The sequence below is a fragment of the Tursiops truncatus genome, chromosome 3 (assembly GCF_011762595.2).
Source record: "Tursiops truncatus isolate mTurTru1 chromosome 3, mTurTru1.mat.Y, whole genome shotgun sequence".
Classification (NCBI taxonomy): Eukaryota; Metazoa; Chordata; class Mammalia; order Artiodactyla; family Delphinidae; genus Tursiops; species Tursiops truncatus.
The window spans coordinates 6,352,995-6,369,956 of record NC_047036.1 but is presented as its reverse complement, the minus strand read 5'-3'; the positions used below and the strand labels follow the sequence as shown (position 1 = coordinate 6,369,956).

Sequence of the window (16,962 nt, the reverse complement as noted above, 5' to 3'; positions counted from 1 at the left end):
TGAGAGTGACCTTCTGACAAATCTTTCCCCCTCACCTCCCCAACCGGTGCAGAACCCTTGCCTTGAGGTGCAAGGACCTTAAAAACTCATGTGCAGTCCCCCAAAGGAAGACAAATGTTTTTATCCCAAACCAGTTGTAATGGACTTAATCATGTCGCCAAAAAGATCGTTCCAAGTCCGAACCCCGGTATCTGTGTCTGTGACATCTCTGGAAATAGGGTCTCGGCAGATGTAATGAACTTAAGGATCATCCTGGATTTAGGGTGGGCTGTAAATCCAATGGCTGATGTCCTTACAGGAGAAAAGAGAGGGAGATTTGACACAGAGACCCAGGGAGGCTGCATGAGGAGATCCAGCCAGGGGTGGGGAGAGCTGCTTCCTCCGGGACCCTGACTCAGGGCGGGAAAGCGCTCTAAGGACTTTGTGACACTTCAACTAAAACAGCAGCCCTGCTCCATGACCTCCAGTCCTCACATCACCTCCCATCTCTCAGATTCCATCTGGGGCTACTCCCCAAATGCTTAGGGGCCCAGATTCCACTCAGATGTGGAATTTGTCTTCATGAGCTCTGGCGTGATGGGAGAGAGAACAGGAAGAGTCTTGAGAGGGTGTCCAGGCCGCGTCTGGGACCCCAGCGACCCTGTCTGCTGTGTTTCACGTCCTACCACAGCCTTGAGGGCATCTCGTGCTCTGTCTAGTTCTGAAAAGTACCTGAGGAACTGGGCTTACACCTTTCTGCGTGGACAGAAGTGGCCTCTGGGCAGGGGCGCAGGCAGCATGTGATTCCACTTTCTCTGGGATCCTCAACTCTCGTGCACAAGGACCTCGGCCTCACTCTCAGGCACTAGGTTGCCGCTGCCCGGTTCCATACTCTGAATGAGCCCACCTAGGATGCAGACCCTTGATGGCAGGGGGCTGCCCTTTAAACCTGGGTGAAATACAGCGGACCTTTCTCTGTCAAAAGAGGCCCTTGAGTTGGCTTGCGTTTCTGTCACAAACTAGATTTCAGTACAGAGAGTGGTACTGTACTGTCGCTCTTGTCTAGGATGTGTTATGTTTTCACTAAGGTTTCTGAGATGCCTAGAGCAATATTTAGTATAGTCATTTCCTTAGAAAGCAAGTACATTGCCATCGTTTCAAAAATGATGGTCATGGGTCAGGGGAGCCATTAGGACAAATGATAACAAAAATAAGTTGCAAAAAGTCTGTGCTATTATTTAAAACGTGTTCAGAAAAGAGGTAACTCTGAGGCCATGGATTCTTACAACACTTGACAACCTTATTTCAAATATCAGACATTTGTTTATAATACAGTTGTATTTCCGGAAGGGTGTGCAGAGGCCCTATATCACAGACTTCACATTCTTGTTATCCCAGAAGACTTGGGACCTCAGTAAATCATTCACTGAATGATTTTGGACTGAAGGTCAGCCTTCCGGCTCACCTTGGTATATCCTTGGTTCTAGTTAAAGAGTAACTGTGAACACAATTAATCCTGCAGGGATTACTACCCTTTAGGCCTCCAGATGTACATATTACTTATCATTACACGAGTGACACAAAAGGAAACGGGTACCAGCGCTCTCATGTTAAATGAATGCCCGGCCATAATACTGCACACTTTTGATTATTTATTTAAATCACTGAGGGAGTAACTGATCAGTCAGCAGGGATTCCACAACATTTGTGTAGTGGTATTGCCTGTATATTATCTCAGTGATCAATAAAAAAAGTTGGGAGAATTCAATTTGATTCTAGGTAATTAAAATATATTGCTGTGAAGCAATCTGAGTGATCATTCTAGTAGGAGAAACTGCCTAAGAATGCAGAACCTAGCATGTGCCGGGGACAGAGGTGGGGAGGGTGATGGGGGGACCGGGGTCTTCTGAGCTCTGCATCAGGACCACAGCGTAGCTCTAGGGAGATTGGTGAGAGCTGCACTGTGAGCTCCAGGGAAGGATGCCCCTTGCACTTCCCCAGGAAGATGGAAGAGGATGGATGGCATTCCCGGGTGCTGGACTGACGGTCAGCTCTGGTCTCTGCTCTGACTGGGCAATTATTAGCCACTTCCTCCTGGTGAGAAAGGGAAGGCAGACCCAAACTCCCCAGCTGATAGTTTGCCTCTCAGATAACTGTTTAGAGATGTGTATATAATTTAATTGGCATTGTCTCTTCCCTGGTTATCTCCACATAAATCACTTCTTTGTTTCATGCTATCCATCAAAGAACTTAAAACAAACTTTGGTTGAGGCACAGCTACCTGGTGTGGGATGAGTCTTTAGTCTTTGGGTGATTGTCCTTGTTTGCAGGCAGAGAAAGAATATTGCCCTTAAAAGTCCTGCACCTACAGGCTCCACGGGGAGGCCAGAAGCGGGCACAGAGCCCGAGGAGGATGTTTCATTTGCATCACAAAATAAAATTTTTGAACAAGGGACCATATTTCTAGGGATAATTGCAAGTGACAGCAGGGATATTTAATGCCCACTTAAAAGAAAAAGAAGCTATACGTTTTGAAATGCAGATGAAAACCCCAGGCAAGGGGACTTTTTTTTCCAATTAGTGGCAGCTATTGAGGGAATACATTGTAGGCTTACAGAAACTTACACATTTATTTTGAGACTTAACAGGAAATTCATTGATTCACACTTCTACTGTTCACAAAATTTGCCTCTTAGGGAAAAAAGAAAAAAATGAGAGGCCTTTTTCTTGTGTCTATAGCCAAGCATACACACCTTGTGCTACCTACTTTTCTCTTAAGTGATAAGATGATTCTGATGCTTCAACATTTGTTTGCATGAAAGCAATGGCAATGCACGTCAGCAAAGTATTATTAATACAGCACTTTAGAGAAGTTACAGAAGTAACAGACTTCTTACCTGTCTGCCCAGAACAAGCAGTGTGATGAAAAATATAAAGAGAGACACTGAGCCCATGGTCTTTAGGTCTTTCCAAATGCCTGGTCTATTAAAAAACAAACAAACAGATGAAAACAATATACCAAAACAACATACATACAGGACGTAGAATTCGTGCATGAACAAATTTCAGAATCTCTAGTGCTTGTCTACATTCTACACCAACCAAACACACACACACACACACACACACTTCAAATATATTTGCAAGCCCAGATTGCATCAAAAGAAAGCAAAATAATCCTTATTTCAAGAGCTCTGTAAAAGAAAAAAATCTTCCAAATGAATATAGATTTCTTACTTTATACCAAACTCTAGCGAATATAAAATGAATAGCAGAATATTAATAATATTTTCTTTATATTTCTGGGATCAATATGGATAATTGGGTATATGACTTGTATTTTTTAGTAATTATTTGCAGAATGAGACAGTATGCTAGAAATTAATAATCATGGGAGATATAAAAATGAAGTAGGGAACTTTATTTCTATAAGCTACTCTGACATATGAATAATATACTTTCATATAACTTTCTGGCAGGCCCTCCTTATTCCTCCTTTCATGGGGTTTTGTATCACAAAGACATAAGACAGATGGAAACCCTTGGCCCACTGCCCCACCAAGCTCTCGCTGTGCTGGCTGGGCCCTGCATCCTCATCATGACCTTCTAGGCAATGACCACCCACACATCCTAGTTGGCAGGTGTGGTGGTCAATTTTACGTGTCAACTTAAAGGTTCTGATTTTGGTTCTTGTACAGAATACAAGGAGAAATCGCTTTGATTCCCCAGGGTAATCCTGCATAGCTGACAAATGATTATTTCACACCTATAACTGTAAATGAGACTTGAGAAGTTGATTATGCTTGGCTGCCATGTCACATAAGCAGCATAGCTTGTATTTAATCAAGTATAAATATCAAGTCATCAGTTTCTGCTTGGGAGTTGAATATGCTTTGAGATTTTCCTGTTTCTCCATAGAAGGTTCGAGGACTGAGGAGATAATAAGAGAAATGGATAAAGAACTAAAGAGCGCAGGTGGGCTTTGGAGTAAGTAACCCTGGTTGGAATCATGACTCCCCTGCTCTAGTGAGCTTGGGGCCTAGGATAAGCCCCTCCAAATCTTACTGTCCCCATCAGCCAAAGGGGGTGCCAGTGCCCATCTTACTGGCTGTCTTGGTCACTAGGTCAAACATTTATGTACCTGGCATAGAGCCTGACATACAGGAAGCGCTTCATAGATGGTACTCATGATTTTTCGTATTAACTGCACAGTGATAAACAAGAGGATGGAGCGAGGAAGGTAGAGAAAAAGATAAGAAAATGCAGGTTGGTGGATTTCATTAACAGAACGACAGATCCATGTGCAAAAGAAAGGCAGATTCCTGCGGAAATGGGGAGAGAGAATCTCCAGTCCCAGTGGCTGAAGGGCTCAGGACCTCAGAGAACTCTGCAGAAAGGCTATGCTTGTACTCAGGGATCTTTCCTCCTACCAAGCCAACTGTGGCTGGAAAAAGTCTGAGCTCAACAGCCATAAGGAGGTTACCAGTTTCTCTCTGGGAATGAAGTGAGCTGACAAGTGTCACTTTCCTGTCTCAGTAGTAGTGATTTTAAGAAATGAAGTTCCTTTTTGAGCCCGTGGCAGCTGTGTCTAATAGCACAGTTGAAGTCACTGCAGGGAGCAGATGTTTATAAGCAGTGCAAACTCCAGTGACTTTTAGGGACTTTTTTTGGCCACACCATGTGCGGCATGTAGGATCTTAGTTCCCCGATTAGGGATCGAACCCATGCCCCCTGCAGTGGAAGCATGGAGTCTTAACCACTGGACCTCTGGGGGGAGTCCCCAGTGACTTTTAAACTCATTTCCCCCCATACTGACTGCACTGACAGGATATTGACCACTTAATAAAACTGGTACAGGGAATTCTCTGGCAGTCCAGTGGTTAAGACTCCGAGCCTTCCCTGCCAGGGCCCGGGTTCGATCCTTGGTTCGGGAACTAAGACCTCACAAGCTGCACGGCATAGCTAAAAAAAAAAAAAAAAAAAAAAAAAAAGTGGTACAACATAGACAACAGCGCGTAAGAAGCTGGTGCAGGCTGTTTTTAATTTTCATGTTGCTTCGTGAACATCCTATTACTTTACCATTCCAGGAATCCTAGAAAACTGCTATGACATCCCTCCCTTTTACCCATCACCCTATAAATGTAAACTGAGAGTAAAATGTTAACTCCAAGGTCAGGATCTTACAGTAGCTTCATCAACGCAACCGATCAGAACTCAGGTCCCACGTGCATCCCCAGGTAAGGGACCAGATGCCCCAAATATACAAAGCCATCTCCCGTCCCTCTCACTGATGGAGAGTGGGAGGTAAGACCCTCTTTATGAAGTTCAGGGGCTGGCTGAGTTTTCAGGTAATCACACAGAAAATACATGCAAGCAACGTAGAGGGAAAAATACTTTTCTGGGACTCCTCACGCTAACACATTTAAACATAGGTTTAGGGGTGGAAATGACCTCTACCTATCTGCCAGTTCTTGAGCCTTAGTGAGGAATAGTGGTGGGTGGAGGTGGGGACTTGGGAGAAGCAAGACTAGGAACGGCTCTCATTGCTGGACCGGGCAGTGCACTGCAAAGTACAGAACTAAACGGACCTCAGAAATAATGACGCACAACACAGCCTGTAGGATAGACTTGGGTACCAGTCCACAGATGCCTTTTGTCCTTCTGACGTTCTCTGTCAACTAGGGAGAACTGTAACCTGCTGTCTTCACTTTCATTTAGATTTCTCAAAAACTTCTTTTATTCATCCAGCCCCAAAGAACCGCTGATTCCAATTGGAGTCCATCTCTCCCACGTGGGCCCCTCACAGGCCATGGCTGGTGGGCTCCTGAAGCTTGAAGGATGAATTTCTCCATCCACAGATCCATTCCTGGGTTCCTTGCTCTTTGTGTGTATGCAAGAGAGGCTGGGAGGAAAAGGAGTGGGTGGTATGGGGGGGGACATCGGGACAGAGAGAATAAAATTCCAAGATGTCTTCTGGCGGAGTCTAGTCAGTTGTGTTGATCATATCAGTTTCCCAGGACTTTTCTTTTTCTTTTTTGTTGAAGTGTAGTTGATTTGCAATGCTGTGTTGGTTTCAGGTGCACAGTAAAATGATTCAGTTATACACACACACACACACATATATATATATATATATATATTCTTTCTCAATCTTTTCCATTATATGTTATACAAGATACTTTGCTATATAGCAGGACCTTGTTGTTTGTTTTATATACAGTAGTTTGTATGTGCTAATTCCAAACTCCTAACTCCCAGGACTGCTGAAACAAAGTGCCACAAACTGGGTGGCTTAAAACAACGGAAATTTATCATCTCATAGTTCTGGAGGCCAGAAGTCTGAAATCAAGGTGCCGGCAGGGCTGTGCTCCCTCTGAAACCTGCAGAGAAATCCTTCCTTGCCCTGTCCTGGCTTTGGTGGTCGGCTGGCCACTGTATCACTCCAACGTCTGTCTTCATCATCACGTGGTGCCCGCTCCCCTCCCCCCACGTGTCTCTGTCTCCACATGGCCATCTTCTTACAAGGACACCAGTCATATTGGATCAGGGCCCACCCCACTCCAGCAGGACTTGATCTGAACTAATTACATGTGCAATGACCCTATTTCCAAATAAGGTCACATTCTCAGCTACTGGGGCTTAGGACCTCAGCATGTCTTCTTTTAAGTGACACAATTGACACATTAACAATTGTATCAGCCATTATATAAAACTGACAGCAACTTAGTCTGAGGTCTCTCTCTCTCTCTCTCTCCCTTCCCTTTAAGTTTTAGGGATGAAGTCCACTTTGGACTTTCACATGTTAGGGCTGTGCTATCACTCTGTTATGAAGTACAGAAGACAGAGCTAATATAACTGAGAAGGTTTCTAACTCTATGGTTTTTAACTTGACAGTTTTAGCCAAAATGTGACCAGATAGGCTATTTTTCATACTTAAAAATGGGTTCTGGAGGCACAGACACCCAAATGTGCCTGTAGCCACACACTAATTTACAGCTGACCCTCACCCTGAGGCTGTTGATGGAGCAATCATTCTGGCCCTCAAGTTTCCAGAGTCCAAGAGAACAAAGAAACCTAACAAATTGGGCAAAGGATATGGAATTGCTTGGTGAACCAGTCTCTAACCTAAAGGCTAACAGCTCCGTGACATAAAAATGACATTTTCATTGCTTTCAGGAGAGGATGCAGTCCAGGCATGTATACACAAACATAATTACATTTCAAAACATTCTATTTTCTAGGTGACATAAGCCTCTATTTACTAAGAAGAAAAGTACCTCAAGAAACCTAGTTTCCGTTGTGTTGGTAACAATATACGAACTGAGTAAAATCTTCCCAGGTCATTCACTGGGATCAAAAGTAGTCTGACCTCTGGGACCCTGACCCCCTGAGGCCCACGTTTCATAAAGAAAAGTCCCACAAAGAGACAATGGCTACTTCCCTCCCTCTTAACGTGAGACCCTGTTGCTCTGCCGCTGATGAAATCTGTTTACTTCTGGCTGTCCCTGTGAGTAAGTTAGGAAACGCCTGGCTTTGCCGACAAGGAACCTCTGAATCCTCGGGCAACTTCAATGTCAAGCGATGCAAAAAGCTCAGGTTTTGGCCAACTTGATGCTGCTGCAAGATGAATCTGCTGTACCTTGCTCAGCACAGGACCAAGACCTCAACTACAATGTCAGAAGACGACACAGTCCGAATAAAACAAAAATACCCCAGAAAGGAAACGCTGGGGTTAAAATGCAAAGGGAAAAATAAAGACAGCCAACTGCCCTGTCAGGAAATCTTTCTCTAAGTCTGGCTGGAGAAAGGGCAAGGGATTGCTGAGATGCACGTGTTAGTACCACTTTCCTGATATTTCCTCCTGGCCTTTCAGCTGAGTGGCATACAGCATCCTGCTGACCTCTGCTTCCAAGCTCTCCTCTCCTCCAGGTCACCAGTGCAGTGGCTGGGTCCTGGCCAGGTGATGCTGGCTGGTGATGAAGCGTGAGGATGACAGCTCAGCCAAAATTCCTGTATTCCACTGCTCAGACTCAGCAGCCATCCAAACAAACCTATTTTCTGATGGCTGATCCGGTTGTTTGCAATGGCCACCAGAGCTGTTGTCAGACAGGAGAGTTCTAAAACAGCTTGGTCATTTAAAAAATACACCATTCCTTTCCGATGATTGGAGATGCATCATTAATAAGTTTTCTTGACCAACGGAGTCAGGGGTGGGAATGACCTCTGCAGACAGTTTGTGTCTTTTGACATATCTTTCAGTTATTTTCTTTCCAGTTCTATTTAGACATAATTGACATATAAACTGTATAAGTTTAAGGTGTACAATGTGCTGATTGGATACACTTATATGTTGGGAAATGATTATCACTATAGCATTAGCTAACATCCTCATCACCTCACATAATTACCATCTCCTTTTTGTGGTGAGAACATTTGAGATCTACTCTTTTAGCAACTTTCAAGTATGTAATACCGTATTGTTAGCTCTAGTCACCACGCTGTACCTTAGATCACCAGAACGTATTCATCTTATAACAGGAAGCGTGTGCCTTTTGACCAACATGTCCCCACTTCTCCCACCTTTCCCCAGCCCTGGGTAAGCACCGTTCTACTCTCTGTTTCTGTGAGTTCAGCTTCCTTAGATTTCACATATAAGTGACATCATACAGTATTTGTCTGTCTCTGGCTGGCTTATTTCACTCAGCATGATGCCCTCAGGGTCCATTCATGTTGTTGCGAGTGGCAGGATTTCCTTTTTTCTCATGGTTGAGAAAATAATATCCCGTTATTCCTTTCTCTCCACAACCTTGCCAAAACTTGTCATCTCTTGTCTTTTTGATAATAGCCATTCTACGGAGTGTGCAACATTTTACTGTGGTCTTGATACACACTTCCCCAATTGTTAATAATATTGAACATTTTTTCATGTCCTGTTGACCATTTGTATGTCTTCTTTGGAAAATGTCTATTCAGTTCCTCTGCCTACTTTTAAATTGATTATTTTTTTATGTTGAGTTGTATGAGTTCTTTATGTATTTTGGATATTAGCCCATTATCAGATATATTATTGGCAAGCAGTTTCTCCCATTCTGTAGGTTGCTTTTTCATTTCGTTGATGGTTTCTCTTGCCATTCAGAAGATTTTTAGCTTGATGTAGTTCCACTCACTTATTTTTGCTTTTGTTGTTTGTGCTTTTGGTGACATATCCAAAAAAAATCATTGCTAAGATCAATGTCAAGGAGTTTTTTCCCCTATGCTTTTTTTCTAGGAGTTTGAAGGTTTCAGGTCTCTTATCCATTTCAAATTAATGTTTGTTAGTGGTGTAAGATAGGGGTCCAATCTCATTCTTCTGCATGTGGTATTTAATTTTCCCAATACCATTTATTGAAGAGACTATCCTTTACTTATTGAGTATCATTGGCTCCCTTGTCAAATATTAGTTTACCACATATGCAAGGGGTTATCTGGGCTCTGTATCCTGTTCCACTTGTCTATGTGTCAAATTTTTTTTGCCAGTACCATATGGTTTTAATTACTGTAGCTTTGCAGTGTAGTTTGAAATCAGGAGTGTGATGCCTCCAGCTTTATGCTTCTTTCTCAGGATTACTTTGGTTATTCAGGGTCTTTTGTGGTTCGATACAAATTTTAGAATTGTTTGCTCTATTTCTGTGAAAACTGCTAATGGAATTTTGATGGGTATTGCACTGAATCTATAGATGGCTTTAGGTAGTATGAACATTTTAACAATATTCTTCTGATCCATGAACATGGGATTTCTTTCCATTTTCTTGTGTCTTCTTCAGTTACTTTCATCAAAGTCTTATGGTTTTCAGTGTACAGATCTTTCACCTCCTTGGTGTAATTTATTCCTAAATATTTTCTTGTTTTTGATGCCATTGTGAATGGGATTGCTTTCTTTATTTCGTTATCAGATAATTCATTGTTAGTGTATAGAAACACAACTGATTTCTGTATGTTGATTCTGTATGCTGTGACTTAATTGAATTTTTTGATTAGTTCTAGCAATTTTTTTTTTTGGTGGAGCCTTTAGGGTTCTCTATGTATAAGATCATATCATCTGCAAACAAAGACAAGTTTTCATCTTCCTTCTAATTGTATGCCTTTCATTTCTTTTGCTTGCCTGATTTCTCTGGGTAAGACTTCCAGTACTATGTTGAATAAAAGTGGCAAGAGAGGCACCCTTTTCTTGCCTTGATTTTAGAGGAAAAGCTTTCAGCCTTTTATTATTGAGTATGATATTAGCTATGCACTTGTTATATGGCAACTTTATCATGCTGAGGTATGTTCTTTCTATACCCAATTTGTTGAAAGTTTTTAGCATGAGAAGATGTATTTCATCAAATGCTTTTCCTGCATTTATTGAGATAAGAGATCATATGATTTTTATCTTTCATTCTATTAATGTGGTGTATCACACTTATTAGTTCGCATGTGTTGAACCATCCTTGTATCTCAGGGATAGATCCCGTTTGATCATTGTGCATGATCATTTTAATATGCTGTTCAATTTGGCTTGCTAATATTTTGTTCAGAATTTTTGCATCTATATTTACCAGGAATATTAGTCTGTGTTTTTTTTTTTGTTGTTGTTATTTGTTGTTTTTTTCTTTTAGTGTCTCTATCAGGCTTTGATATCAGGGTAATGCTGGCCTCATAAAGTGAGTTTGGAGGTGTTTCCTCCTCTTCAATTTTGGGAAAAGTTTGAGAAATATTGGGATTAATTTTTCTTTAAATGTTTGGTAGAATTCACTAGTGAAATCATATGGTCCTGAGCTTCTCTTTGTTGGAGATTTTGATTACTGATTCAATCTCCTTCCTCATTATTGGTCTGTTAGGACTTTCTATTTCTTCATCATTCAGTCTTGGTAGGTTGTATGTTTCCAAGAAGTTATCCATTTCTTCTCTGTTGTCCAATTTGTTGGTGTATAATTTTCATAGTAGTCTCTTATGGTCCTTTGATTTTGGGTAGTATCAACTGCAATGTCTTCTATTTCATTTCTAATTTTATTTATTCCAGTCCTCTCTCTTTTTTCCCTATGGCTAGTCTACCTAAAGGTCTGTTTATTTTGTTTATCTTTTCAAAAAGCAGCTCTTAGCTTCACTGATCTTTTCTGTTGTCTTCTTAGTTTGTATTTCATTAATTTCTTCTCTGATCTTTGTTATTTCCTTCCTTCTTCTAACTTTGGGCTTAGTTTGTTCTTCTTTTTCTATTTCTTTGAGGTGTAATGTTAGGGTTTTTATTTGAGATCTTTCTTTTTCTTAATGTAGGCATTTGTAATTATAAACTTCCCTTTAAAAACTGCTTTTGCAGCATACTACAGGTTCCGGTACCTTGTGTTTCCATTTTCATTTGTTTCAAGTTATATTTTATTTTTCCTTTTGTATTCTTCTTTGACCATTGATTGTTTAGGAGTACGTGGTTTAATTTCTATATATTTGTGAAATTCCCAGTTTTCCTACTGTTACTGATTTCTAGTTTCATGCCATTGTGATTGGAAAAGATACATGGTATAATTTCAACCTTAATTTTGCTAAAACATGTTTTATGACCTAACATATGATCTATTCTGGAATGTTCCATGTGTGCTTGTGAAGAATGTATTCTGTTGCTGTTAGATGGAGTGTTCCAAATATGTCTGTTGGGTCCATTTGACCTAACAGTTTAGTTCAAGTCCAATGTTTCCTGTCTGACTTTCTGTCTGGATGATCTATTGTTGAATGTGATGTATTGATGTTCTCTACTATTACTCCATTGTCATCTATTTCTCCTATCATATCTACTAGCATTTGCTTAATTTATTTAGGTGTTCTGATGTTGGATGCATATATATTTATGATTTTTATATCTTCTAGATGAATTGACCCCTTTGTCAATACATAATGACTTTCTTTGTTTTCTGTTACTGTTTTTGGATGAAAGTGTATTTATCGGATATAAGTATAGCTACCCTTACTCTCTTTTTGTTTCCACTTGCATGGAATATCTTTTTCCATTCCTTTACTTTGATCCTATGTGTGTCCTTAAAGCTGAGGTGAGTCCCTTGTAGGCAGCATATAGTTGGATCCTGTTTTTTTATCTGTATAGCCACTCTATGCCTTTTAAATGGACAATTCAATCCATTTACACTTAGAGTAAAATTGATAGGTAAGGGCTTAATAATGAATTGTTTTCTAGCTGTTTTTTAGTTCCTTTGTTCCTTTCTTCCTTGATTTCATGTTCCGTAAAGTTTTGCATTGCTGTCTTCGTATGTGAAGTAGCACTCACTTCCTGCACCCTTTACTAACTGTCTTCAGGGCATAAATATCTTCCTCCAGCCCTGCTAGTGCTTCTGAGGCTTTCGGGACCTTCTGTGGATACATCTCTCCACCTTTCTTGCTCCCTCTTATGACAGAATTCTAAGCTTGTATGCCTCCTCTCCATCCTACAATGCACCAGGCCAACTGCTGACAGTCTTCCTTTTGTTTTCCCAAACAAAACTCGCTAAAGCTCAAGTTTGTGGTCTCTCTCTGGCCCTCAGATTTCAGTCAGCTTTCTGTGCATGCCCACTAGCCATTGGTCCAAGCTCCCTCTCGATGCTGCCATCGGGAGGGAATATGCACAGGGAGCTGGCCACAGGGTAGAGGTGTGCATGAGGCATGTGGAACAATGAGGGTGCCCGTGAGCCAGCTGGGGAGATCTGTGGGTGAAGTGTTCCCAGCGGCTTGTGGGTGGGCTTCTTGACAAAGGCAGTCATGCAGTTAGTAGCATCTGTGTTCTCTTAAAGCCCTCTGAGAGTCCTATCTGCTCCTCTCCCAGCTTGGTAGCATCCTGCACAGCTGGGAAGCTGGGTGCTCACAGGAGAAGTCAGAGAGTGAGAACATCTCTCTTGGACTTAAGCTGTGCCATCTTGGGGGAAGGGTGGTGTGGACAGAGTCAGACTGTTTCTCTTACCCACTTCAGCTTGTCCAAACTCATGTTTTTTTCTCCAGTGGTGTGCTAGAACTTCTCCTCTGAAAACCTGGACTTCTGCAAAGTCTCTCTCTTCCATGGGTCACTGGCTAAGACTGTTTTCCAGGGGGCTCCGTGGCCAAGAGCTGCTGAAGCTGGATTACATGTCACTGCAGGGTCCACAGCCAGGATCAAGGTCTGTATGCCTACTGTCCAACACATGGGTGGACGAGACTCCTTCTGGATCCTATATGGTGCTGGGTCCCACAGCTCCTACAAAGGCACTTTTCTCCAAGGATAGATTACAAATTATTGTTGGGGACAAACATAAGGGATGTCTTATTCTGCCATGATGTTGACAACACTCCTCCCCTATCTTTTTGGATCTCCACACTTCTTCAAGACCTTTCCAATATCACAGTCAACTCTGGGTCACTTAACCAGCTTCCAGCCAACAGGTTCACTCATTCCCTAGGTAGGCTATAGGAACTTAACCTGAAAGTCTCCTTTTGGACTTCTTGTGAGACACAATCTTCTAATAGGAGATTTTGTAAATTCTTGAGAGCACAGACTATTTTATTCATCTCTTTGTGCTTGGACTCCAGCAGTCAGGCCTGTAATATACAGGGTATTCAATGAAACTGTGCTGTGAAGACAAAGGAATGAGTGGACAAATAACTGTGTTGGTTTGAAATCTAAGGGGTTTCATTTATAGACACTTTTCCTCCTGTGGCTGGACACAGATGCACTGAAATCCTATGCAATCTTCCAAAGAAGGTGACCCAGTGTCATCCAAGGACAGATGGATCAAAGTCTCATGCTGTTTCCGAGTTATTCACAAATGCTAAGGACTGCAAACAAATTCTGGGACTGCAAATGACTAACATAATAAGGGATAAGCTCATGTTTAAGAAAGAGCCCTGGAGGCAGCTGCAGGTCAGGAGAAATGATAAAAGTGGGGCTGGAGAGGTAGTGCTGGCCTTTTGCTATGGAGAAAAGATGCACCCTGATTAATGCAGTCATGGTTTCATCCTTTGGAGAAGAGTGATTTTAAGTGGGAAGCAGTTGGTGCATCTGATATCGTGGGTCTGTGCACTGGGCTTTAGCCTCATACATTGGAGAGCTGATGATAAGAAGTACGTACCCTATCTAGTCTGGGGGCCCAGGCCCTCTGAAGTCTCCTTCTTCCGCTCATTCTAAAATCAAACAAAACAAAAAACAGCCTAAAAACTGAGTATCTTCCTACAAGTGGGTCAAAATCACAGGGCATTTTCTTTTTTAGGTTAGATAACAAAGGAGCTCACTAATGGTTGCTTTTTATAGAAGAAAAGAAAGATTGGTAGAATTCGAGCAGCCCTAGGACACCTTTTTTTGTTGTTCTTGTTAACTTAGGCAATTCAGATTACTGACCTCCTTACTCTACCTCCCAGCTCTGCTACTAGTGGTGTCAGCTACAGAGAAACAAACGTGTGTATTCCATACCTTCTGGAGATGGCACTGCAGAGGAGGAGGGGAATTAGGAAGGGGAAGAGAAACTGAGATATTAAATTTGAGAGTAATTTAAAATCTTTTCAGTATGAACTTGGATATATTATGGGTTTGACTACAGATTTGGAATACGGTTTTCATTTAAAAGAGGAGACTTTAAAGAAATGTCAGGTGTTCTTCCTCCCAGCTCCTGAACCCAGGCCCGCCTCCAGCCTGTCTCGGCGTGTCCACCTGACTCCTTTGAGCCTTTCAGAGGGGCAGTTTCTGGTAGTTGTGGCTTTTATGCTTTCAAAGAATTCCTCCAGTCCAGAGAACTGTTCCTGGCACCCCTGTGTGTGTTGCCCTCCGGTGACCTGTGGCAGTACGTACTTCAGGGCACCTACTGCTCACCTTGCTCTAGTCACTAATCGCTTTCTGGTTTGAAAGATGCAGTGGTTCCACCCTCCCTAGGAACACCTCTGGACCATCTCTCCCAGAGGTGTATGCACACTGCTCCTGCCTTCTTCCTGAGCATGATTAATGCTGCAGTTCTTCCTCCAGGCTTTCAGTGAGCTCATCATCAGTGGATCCCTAGTTGGGACACTGTCAAAATGTTACAATATGCTGAATTCTAGCCATTGGGTTTTCCATGAGACACAGAAAAAACAGAGAATGCAGAACCATGTTGAAGGTGCTTGACTCATGGCTCCATCGCTATGGAGCATCTCCATGGCTATCCTTGGTATGGAGCTGTTGCTAATGTCAGGAAGTTAAAATTATGCAGACATTTCTACCAGCAATAATCCAGAGCTTCTGAATCATGCTGGGTACTCGATATAATTGCTGCTTACTTATACACTTTATATGCTGCCCAGAAAGTATTTATTTATTTATTTATTTATTTTGCGGTATGCGGGCCTCTCACTCTTGCGGCCTCTCCGGTTGTGGAGCACAGGCTCCGGACGCGCAGGCTCAGCGGCCATGGCTCACGGGCCCAGCCGCTCCGCGGCATGTGGGATCTTCCCGGACCGGGGCAGGAACCCGGGTCCCCTGCATCGGCAGGCGGACTCTCAACCACTGAGCCACCAGGGAAGCCCACACAGTATTTATTTTATTAGGCTAAGTGCCCACACAGAGCTGGTTAATGTGCTGGACTCCTGGTTAACCCCTCTGTTCAAGCTCTCCATCCTCCACACATCTTCAGAATAGAAAGCATATTTCTAGCTTTCAGGTGAATTAACATAGTGGCTGGGTCCACGTGAAATGATAATATTCACCCTTTGATACTCTTCAGTTCTGCAAGGAAAAAACACGCAGGAAAGTAACGAGCCTTTGTCAAGGGAAGGGAATGTGTCCTTGAAACAAAAACAGCTTCCAGCAATATCAATGGTTTATCACGATCACCACCACCATCACCTGTAAAGCATCCTCAGTGGCGCTGGCTGAGGGCTTTGGGAGTTGGTGTCATGGACCGGAATAGGGATCGGTGATTGATTGATTCAGCAAAGCATCTTGTGCTCACAGAGGATATGGAAGACTGTTGTAAATGCCAGAGAATCAGGACATGGATTTTCCTGGACCTCCTAAATATCAGACACTTCTGAGCTTTCTCCACCAAGAGGTGATAGACCACAGTCACATGATGGCAGGTGAGGTGCAGGGACCTTGCTGGCCTCCGTTCGATTTTTAATGGCACGCCCTCTAGAGTGGACTATTTTTTTCTCCTGTGAAGTTGGCTTTCCGCACTCATGAATCTTACAGATTGGTATCCTTTTCTGAATTATTCATTGATCTGGAGTCTTTCTAGTGCATACTTTTGTTTTCTTTGCTGACTCTGCCGGCAAAAAACTCCCTGTTGGCTTGTCTGTGATCAATGTCAAATTTGGCTTGGAAAAGGCCCCTGAAACATGGTGAACTCACATATAGGACAACAACACAGTCCAAACTGTGTATTCAGAAGATGGCCCAGCAGTCCCCTGTAAACAGAGATGCTGAAACCAAGCAGGACCCTGTGGGGCTCCTGGGCACGGAAGCTTTTCTTTGTCCCCCATTTCTTGTTTGTAGGGAATAGACGCCAGCCTCTATGAACTTCCCTGAGTTCCAAAGGGCAGATTCAAACAGTTGCTAATCCAGGAAGGGAGGGGATGCAGAGACAAGGGAGGAAACCCCCTGAGGGCAGATCACAGGAACCAGAGAACCTCATCAGGAGACCACCTGAGGCCAGATTAAAGGACTGCAGACCCTGCACGCCCCTGATCCTTATTAGCAACCCAGCCCTTGAACTATTGCTATAAAGCTCCTCCCCAAATCATCCCCGGTTGGGACACACAGGAGCCCGGTGTGTCCCCCTCTGCCTGGCAAAGCGATAAAGCTATTCTTTCCTACTTCACTTAAAACTGTCTCCGAGATTTGATTTGACACCAGTGCACAGAGGCCGAGTTTTCGGCATCAACAGTGACCAAAAACAGGTCGGAAAAGGGATGGCACCAAGCGTGTGACTTCAACGGCACAGACCAACTCGAGCAGGAAAGGAGGTGCTGCCTGGCCTCGTGTTAAGCCAGTATCTT

General features: G+C 42.8%; 1 protein-coding gene across 1 annotated transcript in view; it reads right to left on the bottom strand.

The window, feature by feature from the left end:
• ADCY2 (adenylate cyclase 2) overlaps positions 1-16,962 on the bottom strand; it is a 433,534-nt gene that overhangs the window by 36,007 nt on the left and 380,565 nt on the right. Inside the window, exon 19 of the mRNA XM_019951134.3 lies at positions 2,877-2,961. Within this exon, the coding sequence (XP_019806693.1) occupies positions 2,877-2,961 (85 nt within the window). The remainder of the gene's footprint in view (positions 1-2,876; positions 2,962-16,962) is intronic.